At 40.8% G+C, this 24,343-nt stretch overlaps 1 protein-coding gene across 2 annotated transcripts in view; it reads left to right on the forward strand.

Moving 5' to 3' along the window:
• The window catches only part of LOC140212457 (lysophosphatidylcholine acyltransferase 1-like), a 122,400-nt gene that overhangs the window by 12,841 nt on the left and 85,216 nt on the right, over positions 1 to 24,343 (forward strand). The window contains exons 1-2 of one of the 2 annotated variants that reach the window (XM_072283274.1): positions 10,826 to 10,896; positions 11,005 to 11,147. In XM_072283274.1, coding sequence (XP_072139375.1) covers positions 11,014 to 11,147 — 134 coding nt within the window. In that variant the 5' untranslated portion in view covers positions 10,826 to 10,896; positions 11,005 to 11,013. Of the gene's footprint in view, positions 1 to 10,825; positions 10,897 to 11,004; positions 11,148 to 24,343 lie in introns of those variants that run through there. The other variant, XM_072283273.1, reaches the window with a different exon arrangement.

A 24,343-nucleotide genomic window follows, 5' to 3' on the forward strand; every position in this document is an offset into this window, starting at 1 on the left:
CGAGGGGGAGGTGGGGCATTAGCGGAAGTTAGAGAAGTCAATGTTCATGCCATCAGGTTGGAGGCTACCCAGACGGAATATAAGGCATTGTTCCTCCAACCTGAGTGTGGCTTCATCTTGACAGTAGAGGAGGCCATGGATAGACATAACAGAATGGGAATGGGATGTGGAATTAAAACGTGTGGCCATTGGGAGATCCTGCTTTCTCTGGCGGACAGAGCGTAGGTGTTCAGCAAAACGATCTCCCAGTCTGCGTTGGGTCTCGGCAATATAGCAAAACGATCTCCCAGTCTGCACGTTGACACTGGCTTGGAAGCAGTCAACACTTGCCATGACCAGGGTGAGGATGGCTATCATTTCATGGACCTTTCCAGTTACACTGAGTGTGAGCTTCACTGAAATAATTTGATGTTTGAGTGAAACTTTGTTTATGAGGGGCACAGAAATTAGTATCTTATCAGTATCTTAACATTTAGTGTTGTGAAGTGCACACCACTGAAATCACTTTTGCAAGAAATATTTGCACATTGTGTAGTTTTGACCAGATTAATAATTATTGGATGATGGAAGTTCTAATGTTGCTAAGAAGTTCCATGATTGTTGCTGCTGTTCCTTTCTGCTCCTTGTGGCACACTGAGCAGCGACCTTGCTGTTTCTTTAACATCTGTAGGTTTTTTTTACGAGGCCAAGTTTCTAGCTCAATGCTCAACCCAGCATGGATATAAAGTGTGCAAGGAGCCAGCTGCATTTCAATCCAGGGCCACTCACCTCAAAGTTTGGGATGCGGATACCACTACTCCACAGGCAGGCTAAAAGGTTTCATTATTAGTTCGTGATTTATTTTACAGAGGAGGAAATATTCACAGTAAATATACATGTTATTGTGATCTTGTTATAGTTGTTTGCCAGAATAATTGGCTTTATTTGAACATACAGTAGCTGGTACTCTGCCGTGATGCAGATTTTGGACATGTAGTGAGTGGGTGAGTTTGTCGGGTAAGAGTGATATAACACATCCACTGCATCTTATAACACGAGTCTCTTAGTTAAAACATTTTCTATTTGTGCCTTAATTGGATAACAAGAACTAGTTGGCACATTTTCTTGAATATATGCTTTGACTAATATTTGCCCATCTACTGCACATTTTTCCCATTTGTCTGCATTAGGTTTATATTGTATTCCTTGTCTGTTTTTAATGCATGTCTAAATATTTCCTAAGCATATTAGCCATATCTGGCACCGAGTTCTAGAATCAGCCATGTTCATTTAAAAACTTTCATCTCAAATCCCTTTCGAAATTCCTGCATATCACTTTAAACGTGTGCCTATTGTTAATTTTATATGCCTCTCAGGTCATCCCAGCCACCTCTGGTAAAGGCGGGTCACTGGTGCCTTAAAACCATTCACTTCGGGCAGATGGAACTCGTCAGCCATGGAAAACAGTTCACCAAGGATAAAGAAAACTCTGATCTCAAAGCTCCGCTGCTTTGTGGTTATACCCATTCATTGGGAAAGCTGCGGGACTAAACCCAGAGGGTAAAATCCAGAGCTTGATTTCCTGAGGCAGTCCGACGTTGTTCACTGACAACTCCTGCAATGCTGCTGGTGCCAAGCTGCACTGGTCTTTGCCGTTCCTTTAGGTTCTTCAGATGCGTGGAGAGTGGGAGCTTGCTCTGCCCTGACATGCATATCTGGACAGCTAGGATGCACAATCTATGGTCGACCCTAACCAACAGGGGCCTCAGGTCACCCCACAATCCCCTGCATGCTGGGGGAAAACAAGCCCTGCCTTCCCAACCTTTCCTCATAACTAAATCCCCCAATCCAGGCAACATCCTGAGGAATGTCTTCTGCACGCTGTCCAGCCCAGCCACATCCTTCCTGTAGTGTGTCAACCAGAATGGCACACATTGCTTCCAAGTATGGTCCTTTCAGTGTTTTGTGAAGTTGTGACATAATGTTCTGTTAAGTATGTCATATACTGCTTTATCTTCCTGTGTTGCAAGTTGCAGGGAATTAAGGATTGAGCGTCTGTTCATGAACATTCATTAGTAAATGGTAGAGCACTGTCAATATCCTGCCCCAATGTAACACTTTACACTTTATGCACCTTTAATAAGGGATTAAATTCTACAAACCCCATTTCCAGAAAAGTTGGGATGTTTTCCAAAATGCAATAAAAACAAAAATTTGTTGTATGTTAATTCACGTGAACCTTTATTTAACTGACAAAGGTACAAAGAAAAGATTTTCAGTAGTTTTACTGACCAACTTAATTGTAATTTGTAAATATACACAAATTTAGAATTTGATGGCTGCAACATACGCAACAAAAGTTGGGACAGAGTTAAAATAAGATTGAAAAGTGCACAGAATATTCAAGTAACACCGGTTTGGAAGACTAATTGGTAACAGGTGAGGTATCATGACTGGGTATAAAAGTAGCGTCCATCAAAGGCTCAGTCTTTGCAGGCAAGGATGGGTCGTGGCTCACCCCTTTGTGCCAAAATTCATGACAGCATTGTTAGTCAGTTCAAAAGGAACATTTCTCAACGCAAGGTTGCAGAGAATTTAGGTCTTTCAGCATCTACAGTACATAATATTGTGAAAAAATTCAGAGAATTCAGAGACATCTCAGTGCGTAAAGGGTAAGGTCGGAAACCACTGTTGAATGCACGTGATCTTCAAGCCCTCAGGCTGCACTGCCTAAGAAACAGTCATGCTACTGTGACAATTATAGCCACCTGGGCTCTGGAGTACTTTGGAAATCCATTGTCACTCAACACAGACCTTCACTGCATCCAGAAATGCAACCTGAAACTGTATTATGCAAGGAGGAAGCCATACATCAACTCTATGCAGAAACGCCGGCGAGTTCTCTGGGCCCGAGCTCATCTCAGATGGACAAAAGACCGTGGAACCATGTGCTGTGGTCAGATGAGTCCACATTTCAGCTAGTTTTCGGAAAAAAATGGGCGTCGAGTTCTCCGTGCCAAAGATGAAAACGACCATCCAGATTGTTATCAGCGAAAGGTGCATAAGCCAGCATCTGTGATGGTATGGGGGTGCATCAGTACCCACGGCATGGGTGAGTTGCATGTATGTGAAGGTACCATTGACTCTGAGGTGTAGATTAGGATTTTAGAGAGACATATGTTGCCATCAAGGCGGTGTCTCTTCCTGGGACGTCCATGCTTATTTCAGCAGGACAATGCCAGACCACATTCTGCACGGACTACAACAGCGTGGCTTTGTAGACACAGAGTGCATGTGCTTGAATGGCCTGCTGCCAGTCCAGATCTATCTCCTATTGAAAATGTATGGCGCATCATGAAGAGGAGAATCAGACAACGGAGACCATGGACTGTTGAGTAGCTGAAGTCTTATATCAAGCAAGAATGGACAAAATTTCCAATTGCAATTCTACTACAATTAGTATCCTCAGTTCCAAAATGATTAAAAAGTGTTATTAAAAGGAAATGTAATGTAACACAATGGTAAACATGCCTCTGTCCCAACTTTTGTTGAGTGTTGCAGCCATCAAATTCTAAAATTGGGTATGTTTACAAAATACAATTAAGTTGGTCAGTAAAACTATTGAAAATCTTTTCTTTGTACTTTTGTCAGTTAAATAAAGGTTCACGTGAATTAACATATCACAGATTTTTATTTTTTATTGCATTGTGGAAAATATCCCAACTTTTCTGGAAATGGGGTTTGCATATGCCACTGAAACACTTAACTTTCCACCTGATCTATATCCTGCTTAGCCTTGGACAATGTTCTTTGTTATCCACAACACCAACTTTTACGTTATCTGCAAACTCAGTAATCGAAACACCTAAATTCGCATCCAAGTACAGGTTTACCAGTACCAAAGTAAATTTGTTACCAAAATATGTACATGCCACCATATACTAGCCTGTGATTCATTTTCCTGTGGGCATTCGCATTAGATAAAAAGAAACACTGTAGAATCAAGGAAAAATTACACACAAAATTGGACAAGCAACCAATGTGCAAAAGAAGGCAAACTGCACAAATAAAGTAAGAAATACTATTGAGAACATGAATTGTAAAGTCCTTGAATGTGAGTTGTGGAATCAGTCTGGTATTGAGGTAAGTGAAGTTATCTTTGCTGGTTCAGGACCCTGATAGATAGATAGATATACTTTATTAATCCCGAGGGAAATTTGGTTTCATTACAGCCGCACCAACCAAGAGTAGAGCGTAAATGTAGCAATACAAAAAACCCCCACAATCAAACACCAAAATACAAATTATGCCAGATGAAAAATAAGTCCAGGACCAGTCTATTGGCTCAGTGTGTCTGACCCTCCACGGGAGGAGCTGCACATTCGATGGCCACAGGCAGGAACGACCTCCCGTGCCGCCAAGTGTTGTATCACGGTGGAATGTGGCCGAAGTCCAACAGTAAAAAGTTCAATATCCAGTCTGCAAACATGTTCCTCGATTGTAATATACCCTGGATTGCACCATCTGTTGTTAGCCAGAACGGTAAGCACCTAACTCCTTTATGCTTACCGCTCTCAGTGCACTTCTGGTCAGCCAAAACGGTATTACCCACCGAACTCCTCTTCTCCAGAAGTCTCTGTTGTCTCCACCCGGTCCTCTTTCCTCGGCTTTGTGATCCCCCTCTGTGTGTTTTCCTCCGGATTTCAGCAGGGGTGTCTACCGCTGTGTTCGCTAAGACGGCCGGTCTTTGCTGCCTTCTTGCGACCTTCTGTCCCGCATATTGGGGTGTAACCATTTCCAGCGCTAAAGAAAACCCGAATAAAACTTTCTCTACCAGCATGTTAGGGAGGGTGCAGCTTCGATGTGTTACTGTGAGAAAAAAAATACAAAAAATAACGTAAATTAAAAAGTAAGAAGTAGAAAGTAAGAATAGATCGAAACGGCCATACCAGGATGCATGCACGACCGGCGCATGCGCACTGATGGTTGAAGAGATATAACTGTTCCTGAACCTGGTGGTGGTGGAACTAAGGCTCCCTGCGGTGTACCACTGGTCACAATTTTCAATAACAAGGCATCATTTCTGCCTCCTGTCACTGTCAATTTTGGGTCTAATTAGGCAGTTTGCCTTGAATCCCACATTCGACCAGTCTACCATGCAGGACTTTATCAACTGAGTTTAATATGTTGGGCCCATTAAGAAAATAAGTTTTTGTACTGGTTTCATTTTTTTTGCTTTAAAACTTGGCGAATTTTTCTCACCTTTGCATGTTGTGTTGTTGTTGGATCTATTTTGAATTGCATTGCATAGTTCTCAATTTGTAATAAAAGATCTTTAGGACTCATTTATGACGGGTACAATCATAAAGCTGAGGTTCTGATAGCATAGCTACGTTTGGTTTGTTAACTTCAACGATTTTGCTTGGATAAGTTTTATTTTACCTGTTAGTTGGCTTCAGTGAAAATTTTATTTGCATACGCTTTATGCTTGGACAGCAGAGTCTTAATAACGACATTCTTTGTTTTTTTGACTTGATTTGTAGTTTTTATCCCTGGAGTACTTAGCAATTTTGTGAAAACTGAGCTGGTTTTAGATGCACCTACATTGAGTATACATGCTAGTTAAAGGTGGATCTGTGTACATATTTGCAGCTGGTAATGGATGGAGTATAATCTATATCTGGAGATGGGGACATGTGCACATTTTGCAGGCTGATAGCCGTGCTAAATTTCAGGCAGGTTGGTTCAAGGTTGCTTTCTGATATTCTGGATTTTGCTGCCCAAGTGAGTTCATTAGCAAACAAACTCTCAAATACACTCTCAGGGCACCTTTATTTTAAAATAATCTTTTAGTGTTGTCCATCTACCCTAAATCTGATCATGAGTGATTTCAAGATTTATCAAAAATTACCAGAAACACAATGAATTGTAAAGGAGTGACCATGTAAGAATGCAATTTTGTTGGAAACCAGATATACTGAGGAGGCAGAATTTCTACACCTTCAGTCTCTCCCTCTGTCATGGAGTTGTTTGATTGCTTCTGTAAGTTTATTTGTACATCTAAATGCAAAGGATTTTCCAAGGACCACCTAATTTACTGCCCATTATGCCACTGGTGGGTAGGGCAGCAATGAAGGTCTGCCATCTCTGCTGGTGTTCAGAGCTTCCTTCATCATGTCAGTAGCTCCTCTTGGTTTTCACTGCTGTCAGTCGTACAAGTCCTGGGTGGAGACTCAGGAATACATCACATTCAGATGTAGAAAGATTCTTAATTGCTGTTTCTGTAACAGTTTTGTTTTTACCAGTCAGGGTTCTTAGCCCTAAGCTGAAACCCTTGAACCTGGAGGACCAGTGGACCACTTCTAGTCAGGCAGCTACCCTTTGACTAGTTTGGCATGCGTAACCCTACCTAGAGCCAAAGCATAAAGCCTTGACCCCAGCCAGCTTAATTCTCTGGGTTATTGAGGCACGCAAGCCTTCAAACCTATTGGCAAGCTTGTGGTCATTTTGGTGGAAGGATCACATAAACTGAGTACCAAATGCTTCTGAGAGGTCAACAAGGGCACAGGTGTTTACATTGGAAAGTTGGCATTATTTTTGGTAGTTATCTGATTATCTCATTGAAGCTATTCCTATTCTTTTTTTGAATAACACAATGGTAAATCACTTATGATGCCAAATAAATTTTCAGCTGGTCTCATCCCATTTTAAGTTGGTGTTCAGTGGAAAAAATTTTGATTTTAATATTTGGTTTTAAAAATATGTTCAACAGCTTCTCATTCTACAGATAAAGACTGACCTGCATTTTCTGTTACTGCTAAAGTTACAGCTTTTGCTATATTTAGTTCAGTTTAAAATGTATAAGATACCAGTGTTTGTAACAGAACACTATTATAAAAACAAGCTAGTTGAACTAAATCTGTATAAATTACATGTTAGACCTCAGGTCAAGAATTGTTCAATTCTGTATAACACAATTTTAGGAAGAAAGGCTGAAACTTGAAGTCATAAAAGAAATTTACCTAAATTATATGGGGAGTCTAAAATAATTGGGGAGTTCTGTTTTTGAGCAGTTTAAGGGTGTACATTGTTGGAGTTCAACTGTTTCTATTGGCAGGATTAGTCACTGTTGTAACTAAGATTTAAGAAAAGTTGCAAAAAAAAGTTGGAAGTATTTAAAAAAAAAAGTAATAATGCAAAAAGCTATGGTAGAAGGAGTTGAAATGATTTTCAAAATTGAAATAGGTATACATTTCAAAAGCTTTGTAAAGTAAACCAAAATCAGAGATCTAGCTTGTTCCTTTTACAGAGCCAGCACAAGCTGAATGAAAGAAAAATTCAGAAGCAATGGATGTTGTTTAAAAAAAAATTGAAATCATCTGAGTGTAAGGAATCACTTAGAAATATTAAAGGAGGAGATCTGTCCTTGGAAGTTAAGATAATCACTTCAGATGAGAAAGGGGTTGCATCACGTCATGTGGGCAATGTGAAAGGAATCACGAGCTCCTAAAGAGCAACCTAGAACAAACGTCAGCTGGTAAAGCTGCCTCAGTGGTTGGTTTGGGGTGGGGAGGGGGGTTGCTTCTGCTTAGGAATAGTAATTAAAGTGGGCTAGACATCTCAGTAAGCTGGCCGGTGGAGTAATGGCACCAGCACTGGACTTCAAGACAAATGGTCCCAGCTTCAAATCCGGTCGGCAGCTTGCATGCTTTCTATCTGTGCTGGCTTGAGCATCAAACAGACAAAAATGCCAAAGGAACGACAAGGTTGCCATCCAATGTGCCACAGGGTGCGGAAAGGAGCTTAAAAACAAAAGGGTCATCTCCGTTGACGGGGAGGGAGACTTGAAGGTAGTAGATTGAGGGTGGAAGCAAAACTGGATGGAGATGGATCAAAAGGAGGGAAGAATGCTCAAGAAATGATGAGGAAAATACTGAATATAATTGAACAACTTTGCATCAAAATACACAGGCGCTATCTGACAGTAATGCAACTGCATCTAACTGTAAATACAGTCACTAAACCTCTGCCTGCATTCATGATTCAGTACGTTCAGCATTCTTGTGGAGCTGATGTCAGTATCGTTTAGTCGACTGGTGACTGCCCCATGTCTCTTGAGGCCCCACTGAGCACTGATCTTGGTAGATGGTAGATGGTGAGCTCTGTTACATTCTTTGCACTGTGATGGTTGAAATAGAAACAAAGCCCTGGAATTAGTTAACTGATCAGGCAGCATTTGTAGAGAGAAACACAGTTAACATTTTAGATGTGTGTTCCCCCCCCCCCATTAGAAATCTAGCCAAGTAAGTTAACACATTTATTGTAAGAATTCTGTTAGGTTTGTAAAAACCTGCCATCACAAAACAAGATGTGGTTCAGTGGTCTGTGAAGTTCTGAAAATATTAAGGAACCATAAGTAATGAGATGAGTAACAACTTAGTCAAAGGACTGAATTTCTAGAATTGATTGATCACAGAATTCTCAAGTAGGATTTGTTATAAGAAGCTGTTGTTGGCAATTAATACTCTGAGGTCAGCGTAGCTCCAGGCCAGGTACCATCTGAAAGTGGGAGGGGGAGAGGGAGATCCAAAATGATAGGAGAAGACAGGAGGGGGACAGATGGAGCTAAGAGCTGGATCTCCCCCTCCCACTTTCAAATCTCTTACTATCTCTTCTTTCAGTTAGTCCTGACGAAGGGTCTCGGCCCGAAACTTCGACTGTACCTCTTCCAATAGATGCTGCCTGGCCTGCTGCGTTCCACCAGCATTTTGTGTGTGTTGCTTGAATTTCCAGCATCTGCAGATTTCCTCGTGTTTGCATTTTTAAAATGTCAGCCACGTTGGTGCTGAGTAGGGGGAATTCCAATGATCTTGTCAACATGTGCACGAATGTCAAGTCGGAGTGTAATGGCATATTCTCTATTTAAATAATGGAACTCTAATAGTACTCAAGAATTTGAGCATCATTTGGAGTATGGGAAAATTGGTACAAATGGGGTTTGGAGCATTGAAATGCTGAAAGTCAAAACTAAAACCATTTAATAGCATAACAAGCAGAGATAACTGGGTTTTGAATTACTAATCATTAGAAATAAGCTTGCAAGAGCACCAAGATTTAGGACTAAATACGGGGAATTGCTGTTAATTGGGACCAGTATGTTTTGGCCCATTTAAGTGGCTGCCTCAATTAACTGAAGTTTCATGAAACTGGGTTAAGGTATATATATAAAAAAAAGACTGCTGTTTAACTGAGAAACAAATTCTGTATTTAAATGAAATTTCAGGACAAATTAGAACACTACCAATACCACAATATCATAAGAGTGTATTAGTTCGTAGTGATTATTGACGAGCAATTCATCCAGTGTACGCTGGCATGTACTTTTGATTAACTGGAAATGAACAAAATCAACGCAGGCACTTAATGTACATAACGTGCTACCTTCCTGTGTGAAGTAGTGTCATAATCCAACAATAAATAAGTGGTGTTAGGCAGATGGCTTTCAATCTGGTCCAGTAGGATAATTTTTTCAGCTCGTGTCAGATCTTTTCGTGGCGTCTTAGCAAGGTTCTGAAATTTTTTTAAAGTTAAAATGAAAAACAAAATCATAGCTATTTTCTTGATTAGTTTTTGTTCTTTTTCCCAGAATTGTTCCAAATAAAGCGGCTACACGACAATTAACCGATACCCAGTTAGCTAGAATCGACTGTATTTCTGTCTATGGATTGCTTCTTGAAAATAAGAAGAATTGAAAGTTGTTTGGCCTAATTTAAAATGTAACCTAAGCTCAGAAGTCTGGAATGATCCAGGATTAGAATAAGATGAGAAACAGTTTATAGGCTTAACAGTCGCATCACCACTGGACAGGTATATTAATCCAGAAATAATGAGGCTGCAGTAAAGGTGCTATAATAATCTTGCCAGGTTTTTTATTTTCATAAATTCTACAGATCGGGCTGCCTTGAAATCAAGTTACCAAGTTTAGTCTCTGACTAGTTCAGAGTCTGTTTTGTGCAACAATGTGCATTTGAATCAAACAAGGACCAGGTATTTTTTAAAATCTTGTCAATGTAAAGGAATGGTCAATTGTCCACCTTAATGAGATCTTCAGGAGAACAGATTTTAACGTGAAACTATTTTACATTTAGTTTGATAATGTCATTCTTACGGTTAATTTATGTGAAATGTTTAAATATGAAGAACAGAAGTAGAAATGTTCTTAGTTAAATACTTTAAAATGTGAATAGATATGTCAAAGCTGGGCTCAAAAAAGATTAAACAAGGTGGAGCAGCATTTGAAGGGTAAAAGCAGTGGTAAACAATACATTCAGATTTGCAGAATAACCTGCCTGGATGTTTTTGAGGTGCTTCAAAATCACGCCTGCAGGTTTGTCTCTGAAACATTAATATTTGTGTTTTCTGCAAAATCAGGCTACCAAGATCTTCTGTCTACTTCATTCTGTTTGCTTTATTTTGCTTCCAAAGAGAATTGAAAGAGCTTTTCATGTTTTTTTTTCCTGCTTAACTTGCCTGACAGGATTCTTCAAATGTATTCCTTTGAACCATTTAAAATGCACTATTTCTTGTATGTCTTCTTGTATGTCTTGTGCATTACTGGACCATTAAACACATTTTATTGAGAATGAAAGTAATCGCTCCCAGTGCTGCAGTAACGTCTGTGCTTTTTTTCTAGCTACTTGATTCAGCACTAACTCTTTGCTTTTTTTGAATGTTCTATCAGAATTGCAAGATCTGCTCTGAGCCTGATGCAACTTCTGCAACCTTTTTCCTGTGCAGAAACTTGCATCAGGTTTCAGCTGTAACGCCCAAAATTAAAAATGGCTGATTTCAAAGTAGTATTGATATTTTTGCTCATCTGTGGTTACGAATGTGTGTTGCTATAATCCCATCCGCAAGGTCTTTATACAAATTATGTAAAATTGGTTTTAGATTTAATATATAATACAACTTGTAAGTAAAAGCTCAGTGACACTCTTCCATCATTTTGTATTTTAAATTCTACAGATAGCTGTTATGACTGTAACGTTATTCCCAATTCGTCTTCTGCTGGCTGCTTTCATGATGCTTCTAGCTTGGCCATTTGCATTCCTTGCTGCATGGGGGCGTATTGAAAAGGAACCCGACAAACCAAATACTATGTGGAAAAAGTGAGTAAATGAATTTTTTTTCTTTTCTACATTTGGACAACTAGCAGAGATTTGTGTGACATTTCAGTTAAGGAATGAAAACATTAAAGTTGGCATATAAATTTTTTTAGGAAGATGCTTGTTTTAGCGAAACGTGTATTTGAATTTACTATTTGCACTTTAATTTTCACTACTAACTATGGCAGTATAGAAGTTAGCACAACGCTGTTACAGCTCAGGATGTCAAGCAGTTCAGAGTTCGATTCCAGCACTGTTTGTAAGGTGTTTGTACCTTCTCATGAACTGTGTGGGTTTCCTCAGTGTGCTCTGGTTTCCTCCCACAGTCCAAAGACATGCTGGTTAGTGGATAAATTGATAATTATACATTGTCCTGTAAATAGGTTAAATAGGTGGGTTGCTAGGTGGAGCGACTTACTGGACCGGAAAGGTATGTTCAGAGCTGCAGCATTAAAATTAAATAGTAAAATTATTGATTTCATTTGTTTGTGTATTTGCTTACATTGTCACGTGATGTACTAATTTAAGGCTCCATTTGAATATTATAGCATCTTTTGAGATATGTTACATACAAGGATATACGTAAACCCAAGGTCAGCAAAGCAGAGGCTTGTGGGCTGCTTGTAGGAAAAGCTTCAAAACACTGGACTAGATATTACTGGAGGCACTAATGGATCATGCAGCATCTGTGGAAGCACCAAGATGGTCAGTGTTTAGTGTTTATACTCTGCACCAGTCCTGAAGCAGAACCTTGACCCAAAATGTCAGCCATCCCTTTGCCTTCACGGGTGCTGCTGAACATAAGTTCAATGAAACCCTTGCTCACAGCTTCCCCTCTGTGATTCTGGCATTCTTTTCTCTTCCAGTCCTGAAGAAGGGCCTCAGCCTGAGGTATCGACTGTTCTTTCATTTTCATAGATGCCTCCCGACCTGCTGAGTTCCTCAGGCATTTTGTGTATGTTGCTTTGGATTTCCAACATCTGTGGACTTTGTCATGTTTGATTTGCTGCTCAATCTGATGGGTTCCTCCAGCAATTTATTTTTATTTTTCTCCAGATTCTAGTGACTTCAGTTGCATGACTGGTCTAGATATTACTGACTAATGCTTACTGTCCGAAATGGAATTGACAATGGATTCTATTTTAGCAACCAGACCCATGTGCTGTTAAATGCAGGAGTCCTAGACTTACTGACAGATTTCAAACACCAGATCTTTCACAATTGTTCTACCACTGGATTCTCCATTGATTTTCTTGGACATTTTAGTGGTACAAATTAGGGGGAAAAAAGAGTCCCTCTTTTTGAAAATATGCTTATAGTTTAAGCGGTTTTCGTTCAAAGTTTAGCGTAAATTTTATTATGAAAGTTCATATATACAACCCTGAGTTTCATTTTCTTGTGGGCATACTCAATAAGTCATGCTCTTTAGTGGAAAAAAATGAAGGGATAGACTATTTTCTAAATGGAGAGGGAAAAAAAATGAGGTGCAAAGGGACTTGGGAGTTCTTGTGCAGGATTCCCTAAAGGTTAATTTGCAAGTTGAGTCCGTGTTGAGGAAGGCAAATGCAATGTTGGCATTCTTTTCGAGGACTAGTATATAAAAGCAAAGATGTAATGTTGAGACTTTATAAAACACTGGTGAGGGCTCACTTAGAGTGTTGTGAGCAGGTTTGGGCTCGTTATCTTGGAAAGGATTTGGTGAAACTGGAGAGGGTTCGAAGGAGGTTCATGGAAATGATTCCTGGATTGAAGGGCTTATCATATGAAGAGCCTTTGCCTCTGGGCCTATATTCACCAGAATTGGGAAGAATGTGGGGTGACCTTATTGAAATCTATCAAATGCTGTATGGCCACAATAAAGTGGATATGGAAAGGAGGTTCCCTGTGGTGGGGGAGTCTAAGACCGGAGGACACAGTCTCAGAATAGAGGGGCATTCTTTTAGAAAGGCAATGAGGAGGGATTTCTTTAGCCAGAGTGTGGTGCATGTGTGGAATTCTTTGCCACAGGCATCTGTGGAGGCCAAGACTTTATGTATATTTAAGGCAGAGGTTGATAGATTCTTGATTGATCAGGGCATGAAGGAATATGGGGAGAAGACAGGAGATTGAGTTGCGAGGAAAATTGGATCAGCCATGATGAAGTGGTGGAGTACACTTGATGGGCCAAATGGCCTAATTCTGGTCCTATATCTTATAGTCTTATGGTTTATAAATCTGTAGAATAATAACCATAACAGAATCAATGAAAGGCCACCTAACAGGGTGTTCACCAAGAGTGCAGAAGACAACCAACTGTGTAAATACAAAAAGAAATAATAATAAATACACAATAAATATCAAGAACATGAGATGAGGATTGCTTGAAAGTGAGTCCATTGGTTGTGGGAACATCTCAACGATGGAGCAAGTGAAGTTACTCCCTTTTGTTCAAGAGCCTGTTGTGAAGGGGTAGTAGCTGTTTCTGAACCTGGAGGTGTGAGTTCTGAGGCACTGCTACCTTTCTCCTGATGGTAGAAGTGAGAGAAGAGCAGGTACAGTGTGTGTGGTTGGATTCCCTGATGGTGGCTGCTGCTTTCCTGCAACAATGTTCCATGTCGATGTGCTCAGTGTTTAGGAGCACTTTTCCCATGATGCACTGGTCAGTATTCACTAATCTTGTAGGATTTTCCATTCAAGGGTATTGGTGTTTCCATACCAGACTGTGATGTAGTCAGTCAACATAACTGAGTTAAAATTCAAATAAGCTTAAATTTAATACCTATTAAAACAGAGGTAGTCTTTCTAGTATCTCAGTGCAAGTACCGTTTAAAGAAATATGTATTAACTTATCCTCAGTTGTTGCAGATGGTAAAGCTAGATCTAGACCTTTACCATATATATTCGCTTTCAGGGGTTGAACTTATTCAGTTTTCAGCAGGTCTGCCATTCACACTGAGTTCCTGGAAACCAGTGTGTCTCAGCCTGCTAAGATAAACCAGACCTGGAAAATGGGGAAATCAGCGACAGCAATTCCAAGTAGATGGGTCAAGTCTGTAAAATTCGGACAAAAATGCTGGTCATGCGTGGGGAGATGGTGTTGAAGGAGTTTGTTGCTTAGCTTAGTTTGGACTTTTTTGTTCTGAACTCGTGCCTCTTCACAAAGTACAACTGAATCTATGACATAATGCAAAACTCTGTGATTAACATCCAACTTGTATAAATTGGATCTGCTCTATTGCTATTCAAGATTCTAAAGTTTTTCCTGCCTTAATCATCAGCAAATCTATAAAAGGAGGAAAAATGTTTTGAAGATATGATGATGATGACGTCAACTCAGACCTGAGAGGCCAACGTTGGGCATTTTCATTCTTTACAAGGCGCAGTTCGAAAAGCTGTGTGGGGCGCCACTCCTTGCACAGACATTTCGCAGTATTATTTTATGAGGCCGAGTTGCGAGCTCGACATCAACCCGGTGCAGGGGCGGTCTGTCACTGGATCGAACTCGGGAACCTCCGTTCTCGAGCCCAGCACTGATCTCACTGAAGATATGAATGATTGCATATTGGTGGAAACAAAAATTTCTTACTTGAATTTCTAGTGAACTCTGTTCCCCAAACTCTACTGGGCCTGATCGTTTTATCCTGGCTTTCTCAATGAATTTGAAAGCAGAGAAGGTACCAAACTGCACAACTTGAAATCTTCCAACTTACTACAATTTCGCAATGTATTATATATGATGTATTTGTTTTCAACTTTAGAATTTCCTTACAATCCTTATTTTGAGTTGTATCAAAAAAAGGAAAACTATGACTGATTAATTAAACATGCCCTCAATTTGGATAACCACTTCTTCCACCTACTGTCTCCCCTTGCAATGGTGTGGTTTATTTCTAAAAACAAAACCTGCTTTAGGTTGAGCATTAGTTTATAAGAACAGCTGTTACATTTAGGAGAAGGAAAAGTCTGGTCTTTAATCTCCGCTGGCATACCGCTCCTGGGGAAGGCTTCGAAAAGTCTGGTCTTTAATCTCCGCTGGCATACCGCTCCTGGGGAAGGCTTCGAAAAGTCTGGTCTTTAATCTCCGCTGGCTATACCGCTCCTGGGGAAGGCTTCGAGAGTAAACCCTGGAGCTAGGGTCCCTAAGGCAGCCCTACATTGAATTCCAGCAATGCCGCTGGTGCTAAACTGTAACAGTTTCTGTCATTCCTTTGGCTTCATCAGCTGCATGGAGAATGGAGCCTGCTGCAAGGCTGACAGCCTGCTCTTCGTATAGTGCTGCCCCGGCTAGCGCATCAACTTCGGTGCACACAGCTAGGGCACAATGTCCATGGTCAGCCCTGACCAACAGATGACCTTATTAGAATGTTACATGTGAATTTTCAAATAATCTTTTTTACATTAGTTCCAAATGAAATGCAACAGCTAGGTATGTCTGTGGACCAACATTCAAATTGATGTCTGCATTTACGACATTTTAAAAAAATTACAGTAAGTATTTTTAATTACACAGATTCAGCTGTTGCAGCCAATGTCAAAAGAAGAATAGAATGGGAAACCTACAGCATAATACAGCCTTTCAGCCCACAAAGCTGTGCCGAACATATCCTTACCTTAGAAATTACCTAGGGTTACCCATAACCCTCTATTTTTCTAAGCTCCATGTACCTGTCCAGGAGTCTCTTAAAAGGCCCCATTGTATCCACCACCACCACCACCACCACCGTCACCGGCAGTCCATTCCATGCGCTCACCATTCTCTGCGTTTTTAAAAAAAAACTTACCCTTGACATCTCCTCTGTACCTACTTCCAAGCACACTTAAAACTGTGCATTCTCGTGCTACCCGTTTCAGCCCTGGGAAAAAGCCTCTGACTATCCACATCATCAATGTTTCTCATCATCTTGTACACCTCTATCAGGTAACCTCTCATCCTCCTTCGCTCCAAGGAGAAAAGGCTGACTTCACTCAACCTATTCTTGTAAGGCATGCTCCCTAATCCAAGCAACATCCTTGTGAATCTCCTCTGCACCCTTTCTATGCTTTCCACATCCTTCCTGTAGTGAGGCAACCAGAACTGAGCACAGTACTCCAAGTGGGGTCTGACCAGGGTCCGATATAGCTGCAACATTACCTCTCGGCTCCTAAACTCAATCCCACGGTTGATGAAGGCCAATGCACCGTATGCCTTCTTAACAACAGAGTCAACCTGCATAGCAGCTTTGAGTATCCTATTGACCTGAACCCCAAGATCCCTCTGATCCTACACACTGCCAAGAGTCTTACCATTAATACTATATTCTACCATCGTCTTTGACCTACCAAAATGAACCGCTTCACACTTACCTGGGTTGAACTCCATCTCAGTCAGATGTCCTGCTGTAACCTCCTGACAGCCCTCCACACTGTCCACAACACCCCCAACCTTTGTGTCATCAGCAAACTTACTAACCCATCCCTCCACTTCCTCATCCAGGTCATTTATAAAAATCACAAAGAGTAGGGGTTCCAGAACAGATCCCTGAGGCACACACACCACTGCTCACCGACCTCCATGCAGAATATGACCTGTCTACAACCACTCTTTGCCTTCTGTGGGCAAGCCAGTTCTGGATCCACAAAGCAATGTCCCCTTGGATCCCATGCCTCCTTACTTTCTCAATAAGCCTTGCATGGGGTACTTTATCAAATGCCTTGCTAAAATCCATATACACTACATCTACTGCTCTACCTTCATCAATGTATTTAGGCTCATCCTCAAAAAATTCAATCAGTCTTGTAAGGCATGACCTGCCTTTGACAAAGTCATGCTGACTATTCCTAATCATATTATGCCTCTCCAAATGTTCATAAATCTGCTTCTCAGGATCGTCTCCATCAACTTGCCAACTACTGTAATTTCCTGGGCTGTCTCTACTCCCTTTCTTGAATAAAGGAACAACATCTGCAACCCTCCAATCCTCTGAAACCTCTTCCGTCCTCATTGATGATGCAAAGATAATCACCAGAGGCTCAGCAGTCTCCTCCCTCGCCTCTCACAGTAGCCTGGGGTACATCTCGTCTGATCCCAGTGACTTATCCAACTTCATACTTTCCGAAAGCTCCAGCACATCCTCTTTCTTAATATCTACATGCTCAAGCTTTGCAGAATGCTGAAAGTCATTCCTGCAATTGCCAAGATCCTTTTCTGTAGTGAATTCTGAAGCAAAGTATTCGTTAAGTACCTTTGCTATCTCCTCTGGTTCCATACACACTTTTCTACTGTCACACTTGATTGGTCCTATTCTCTCACACCTTATCCTCTTGCTCTTCATACTTGTAGAATGCCTTGGGGTTTTCCTTAATCCTGTCCACCAAGGCCTTCTCATGGCCCCTTCTGGCTCTCCTAATTTCATTCTTAAACTCCTTCCTGCTAGCCTTATAATCTTCTAGATCTCTACCATTACCTAGTTTTTTGAATCTTTCTTAAGCTTTTCTTCTTGACTAGATTTACAACTGCCTTTGTACACCACAGTTCCTGTACCCTACCAACCTTTCCCTGTCTCATTGGAACATACCTATGCAGAATGCCAGGCAAATATCTCCTGAACATTTGCCATATTTCTTCCATACATTTCCCTGAGAATATCTGTTCCCAATTTATGCTTCCAAGTTCCTGCCGGATTACCTCATATTTCCCCTTACTCCAATTAAACGCTTTCATAACTTGTCTGTTCCTATCCCTCTCCAATGCTATGGTAAAGGAGATAGAATTGTGATCACTATGTCCAAAATGCTCTCCCACTGAGAGATCTGACACCTGACCAGGTCCATTTCCCAATAACATCAAGTATAGCCTCTCCTCTTGTAGGCTTATCTACATATTGTGTCAAGAAACGTTCCTGAACACACCTAACAAACTCCACCCCATCTAAACCCCTTGCTCCAGGGAGATGCCAATTAAAATCTCCCACCCCGACAACCCTGTTTTTATTATGACAACCCTGATATATGGATATTAATGAAATATTTAAAGTTTGTTCACTGTATGATTATTTTGGTACATAACTACAGTAAAAATGAAGATCAGTTCAATTACAATATATATTCAAGATGAGGGCAACTGAAAATTTTTAAAAACTAAAGGAATATTGTTGGTTTCCAAGTTTTGTTTTGTCTCATCAATCTGAAATGCCTTGCTTTTTAGTTCTCCATCAGTTACTTATTTGCAATCATAGTCATTGAGCAATAAATCACAGATACAGGCCCTTTGGGCCAATTGGTCCATGCCAACCAGTGTGCTAAAAAAAAAAAGTCATACTTTTTAAAAATAGGTTCCAAAGTACAATACTGCAGAGTTGCTCGGGATGTAAGCTCGCGAGAGGGAGTCGATTCCAGGTTTAGATTTCACTGGGTGTAGCACACTTTAGAATTTGTGTAAAATTATTAAACACTTCACTGAGCACTTTATAAATTTTAATTGACATTAATGCCAAGGTAAAAGCTGCAATTAAGTGTTAGGAAACTAATTCTAAACCTTGTTTCATTTATATCTTGTGCAGTCTTAATCCCATGTTGAATTCTAGTTTCATTGCAATGTGTTACATTGTGTTACTGGAAATTATCCTTGTATTAAATTACACTGTCACAGATTGCCATTCTGTAATTATTTTGCACACAACCAAAATATTAGACTTGCTGAAAGATATTTGTTGTTTTCAGTAAATGTAGCCAATGAAAGAAAGAAAGCACTAAGCTTATCCAGAAATAACCACCCAAAAGTTGATTGTTTCAGGATTGTTTTAAAGTTTGTCTGTCATTTGGTTTATTCAAAGTAAATTTATTATAAATGTGTATATTTCAGACATCCTACCTCTCCCAGAACTTCCGGGAGTCTCCTGCATATTAATAGTGGCTCCCTGATGCCCGCAAATTATATACAATGTCCCGGAAATTGATTTTTTTTGAGAGCGAGTGTGAGAGAACGCGCAAGAAAGAGCATGAGAGCAAGCGCAAGAGCAAGAAAGCAAGCGCGAGTGAGAGTGACCGCAAGAGCACGAGAGCAAGAGCGAGCGCGCGAGAGAGAGAGAGAGAGAGAGAAGAGAGAGAGAGTGAGAGTGAGCGAGAGAGTTCCGAAAAAAGTCAGAGTAGCACAGTGTTCCAAAAAAAAGAAAATATAAAACGTACGTCACCCCAGACTACCCTAAAGTGTGCCCCTGCCTAATAGGGCTCAAAATAATGACAGTGTTGCTCGCTGCACTGTTTGCAACAGTGACTTTTCTATTGCTCATGGTGGGTTAAGACTGTAAAACTCATGTTGAGGTGAGTTTAACAGGTGTCATTCGTTCATTAACATAGCTAACGTTATTTAAACTAGCTGGCTAGCTGCTAAGGAGCTACTCTATTGCAGATATCACACCTCTCCCGGAAGTCTCCCGCAAATTGATGGTGCTACCTCCCTGAAATGAGTTTTTGCAGGGTGGGATGTCTGATATTTGACGTCATATGCAATGCTGAGATTCATTTTCTTGCAGGTGTACTCAAATCCAATAATCATAATAGAATTAATGAAAGACTGCATTAAACAGGGCAGACCACCAGTGTACAAAAGACAAACAGTGCAAATACAAAAGAAGAAAGAATAAACAACAAATTTCAAGAGATGAAGGGTCCTTAAAAGTGAGTCCATAGGTTGTGCAAACAGTTCAGTGATGGGATGAGTGAAGTTGAATAATGTTATCTTCCAGTGAAGTTCTCCTCCAATGCTCTCAATCTAGAGAGAAGCCCATAGAAATCTGAGAAATGTACAGGCATCTGAACACCTGGCACACAGCTTCCTAACATGTCGGTGGGATGATTATTGATTATCGAGAGTTGTTGCTTAGAATTTGGCCACATGGGAGGATGGTGCAATTTATACTGATATACTATTCCCATGTAAAGACTCAGCATTGACTGAGCTGAATGTTGCTCTATTGTCATGTTTTGAAACTTTGGCACTTTGAAGTTAAAATCAACATGATAACCCTGAATGAATTATAATGTGCAAGAGATAGCCTGTTTAAAAAGCTATCCAGTGGGGCTATTTTTTTTCTCTAAAGAAGCAAGCCAGAAAAGGAATGACGTCCATATGGATTGTGCTTTGCCAACAAAAATAAGCTATTCTAATGTCTAAATGACTGTCCCTACTTATGACTCTGGCTCATGCTAACTTGAAACCTGTCTATTTAAGTCAGTTTATTTGCCCAATCCCTCAAATCCATGGATAAGTCCAAAGAGTTTGACAGAATCTTAGTCTGGCTCAGAGTGGGTGGTACCATGATTGGCATGGACTCGGGCCATAGGGGCTGTATCAGTGCTATATTGCTCCCTATAACTGAGTGCAGAATATAGTGTTACCGTTACAGAGCAAATGCTGTGTGTGTGTGTAAACTGAGTATTGATGCAGGACAGGGAGAGAATTCCATGATGAATGATGCATTGATGGACTGGTTAGCTTCCAGCACTTCTACTGATAGATTTTGGGATATCTCTGTATTGGTTTACCCCACCATATCAAAGAACATCTGAAAAGACCTTGTCTGCAACACCCAGAGTGAGATATTATACTTTCATTAGCAGAGAGGTCACAATACTTGAGACAAGGTCATGTTCCTGCTATATGTAGTCACAGTAAGAGCTGCTGGAATAAATCAGGTTTAGGGTTAACGCCTGAGGGCGAAAGTGTAAGCCCATCTGTTTTAAAAAAAAAAGATGGAGAATGTGACATCTGTGATGACAGTCCTGCCTCAAACAATATAAACTGCTTCTACACCATCCCATCACACACTCCCAAGGCCAGACACAGATGAAGCTCCCTCTACACCACGGGTTTCCAAACTTTTTTATTCCATGGAGCAATACCATGAAGCAAGAAGTCTGTGAACCCCATGTTGGGAACCCCGTCACACATGCTCAGGATCAGACAGAGTGAAGCTCTCTCCACACTGATCCATCAGAAACTGCACCCTCTACACTTGGGGTCGCCAGCCCGTCGATCTTTGAGACTTTCCCAGTAGATCCCGAAAAAAATCAAAAATAAATACACAAATACTGTTGTAATGTGAGGTTGAGTACAGGGCTACCGTAGGAAACTTTGTAACATGGTGTGAGCAGAATTATCTGCAGCTTAATGTGAAAAAGACTAAGGAGCTGGTGGTAGACCTGAGAGAGCTAAGGTACTGGTGACCCCTGTTTCCATGCAGGGGGTCAGCGTGGACATGGTGGAGGATTACAAATACCTGGGGATACGAATTAACAATAAACTGGACTGGTCAAAGAACACTGAGGTTGTCTACAAGAAGGGTCAGAGCCATCTCTATTTCCTGAGGAGACTGAGGTCCTTTAATATCTGCCGGACGATGCTGAGGATGTTCTACGAGTCTGTGGTGGCCAGTGCTATCATGTTTGCTGTTGTGTGCTGGGGCAGCAGGCTGAGGGTAGCAGACACCAACCGAATCAACAAACTTATTCGCAAGGCCAGTGATGTTGTGGGGATGGAACTGGACTCTCTCACGGTGGTGTCTGAAAAGAGGATGCTGTCTAAGTTGCATGCCATGTTGGTCAATGTCTCCCATCCACTACATCACTACATAATGTACTGGGTGGGCACAGGAGTACATTCAGCCAGAGACTCATTCCACCGAGATGCAGCACAGAGCATCATAGGAAGTCATTCCTGCCTGTGGCCATCAAACTTTACAACTCCTCCCTTGGAGGGTCAGACACCCTGTGCCGATAGGCTGGTCCTGGACTTATTTCATAATTTACTGGCATAATTTACATATTACTATTTAACTATTTATGGTTCTATTACTATTTATTACTTATGGTGCAACTGTAACGAAAACCAATTTCCCTCTGGGATCAATAAAGTATGACTATGACTATTATAAAAATAAGTAATACTAATTAGAATAATGGTAATATAGCAATACTTTTGCTACAAAGCTGTTTGTAAAGAGAGATTGTTTCCGGTTTGCGGGGTTTTAGTTCCGTTCTTTCTGCCCAGTGCACACATGTGTAGCACCCCCGCCATGAACTGCGTTTTCAGCGTAGCTTGTGCTGCATCAAAGTGACCAATTAAATTAGATACTCAGTGGTCCCCAACCACTGAGCCGCGAAGAATGCAGCGGTACAGCGGTAGTCGGAACGCACCCAGCACATTTTTAAGAAAAAAGCCGAAATAAAACAAGCTAATTAATTAGGTGCTGCCCGGCACGTAAATGTCGGCCCAGATCAGAGGCGTTTGCCGATTGCGTCGCCTCTGATCTGGGCTGACATTTATGTGCCGGGCGGCAGCTAATTAATTAGCTTGTTTATTTTAGCTTTTTTTCTTAAAGATGTGCTGGACGTGTTCTGGCCACGGCTGTGCCACTGCATTCTTCGTGGCCCGGAGGTTGGGGACCACTGGATAAGAGTACAGACTGTCGGAAACATGAATATACGGGCCTCGCTCGTGATATCCTGATAGCATGGCAGAGGCTCCACGAAAGAAGGCGAAAATGTACAAATTCCATCCAGAATGGGAAGAGGAATTCCTATTTACCTTGGTGAAAGACAAGTGTGTATGTATGTTGTGCCACCAAACTCAAGCACTGACTAAAAGAGGGAATCTGGAGCGGCACCACAACACCAACCACCAGGAATTTAAAGACACCTACCCCCCAAAGGGCACAATTTGTGCCAGGAAAGTTGAGGAGCTGAAATCAGGGTTGAAGGCCCAGCAATCGGTTTTCACAAAACATGCTGCTCAAAATAAGGCTGCTATTGAAGCATCATTTCGTGTAAGTCACCTTTTGGCTAAACACAAGAAGTCTTTTACAGATGGCAATTTATTCAAGGAGGCAATGGCCATTACCGCAGAGACTGTTTTTAGTGACTTTTAAAAACAAAAACGACATCACAACTGCAATACATAATATACCGCTTGGCCCTGCAACAGTGACAAGGAAGGTAGGGTCACTGTCAGAGGACATGGATATTTTTCACTACAATTTGATGAATCCCTGGATGTAATGCAAACAGCTCAGCTTGTTGTATTTGTCAGAATGGCCTTCCAGGATTTCACAACAAAGGACGACTTCCTCACTCTTTTGCAATTAAAGGAGAGGTGAAGATATTTACAATGAATTTTAAAATTATGTCTGTGAAAATGACAACTCCATTCATAAACTGGTGGCAATTACTACCGATGGGCATAAGGCCCCAGCAATGCACAGTGTGCACATTGGTTTTATAGCACTAAAAGGCAGTGCTTACTTCGGGTCAACTTATCTATGTGAAATTGCATTTTCACAGATGAAAAATTATTAAATCTAAGTACAGGTGCTGTCTTACTGACAGACACCTCACAGACTGTCTTAGACTGGCTGTCTGTAGTTATGAGCCAAATTTCAGGGAACTAGCAATAAGTATTCAGCCCCAGTCATCACACTGAGTGCAACAGTCAAATTTTATTCATTTATTTTACGTGTTGAAATAAAATTAAATAATGAAACTTAGAATTAAAGGTGTGAAGTATTGTAATATTCCTAAAGAAAGATATGCTTGTTACAGTGTTTTCTTGTTTGAATTAATTTTGAAAGTTTGACAAAAGTATTTTGTGTAATTCAAATACAATTGGCCCAAATAAAAGACATCAAATTGGTAGTACAATCTGAGCTGTTTTTTCTCTAAACAATTTAGTAGGTAGATCTTGCCTTTCACTAAGGTCGAGGTAGGGGATCTTGGGCTTAAAAAGGTTGGTGACCACTACTCTACACCTTTAACCAGAGGGTGATGGATCTGTGGAATTCATTGCCACAGATGGCTGTGGAAGGCAAGTCATTGGGTATATTTAAAGTGCAGGTTGATAGGTTCTTGATTGGTAATGGTGTCATTGTTTACAGGGTGAACGCACGAGAATGGGGTTGGGGGGAGTTAATAAATCAGCCATGATGGGATAGTGGAGCAGACTTCATGGGCCAAATGGTCTAATTCTGGTCCTATGTCCTGTAGTCTTATGGGAGACGAGCATTCATTGTATATTAAAGGCAGGGATGGAGAAGATTTAAAAGAACAAACTAACAAAGAGGCACCAAAACATAGTCATCTATTAAGAAACTTGTTGAAGTAGTGAAATAGTTTCATTTTCACTTACGGTCATTTCTGACATCTCTAAACCTGAATGAAACTACAGTGAGCAAAACCATTCAGAGTTGCAG

Source organism: Mobula birostris, chromosome 19 (genome assembly GCF_030028105.1).
Source record: "Mobula birostris isolate sMobBir1 chromosome 19, sMobBir1.hap1, whole genome shotgun sequence".
NCBI classification, from domain to species: domain Eukaryota; kingdom Metazoa; phylum Chordata; class Chondrichthyes; order Myliobatiformes; family Myliobatidae; genus Mobula; species Mobula birostris.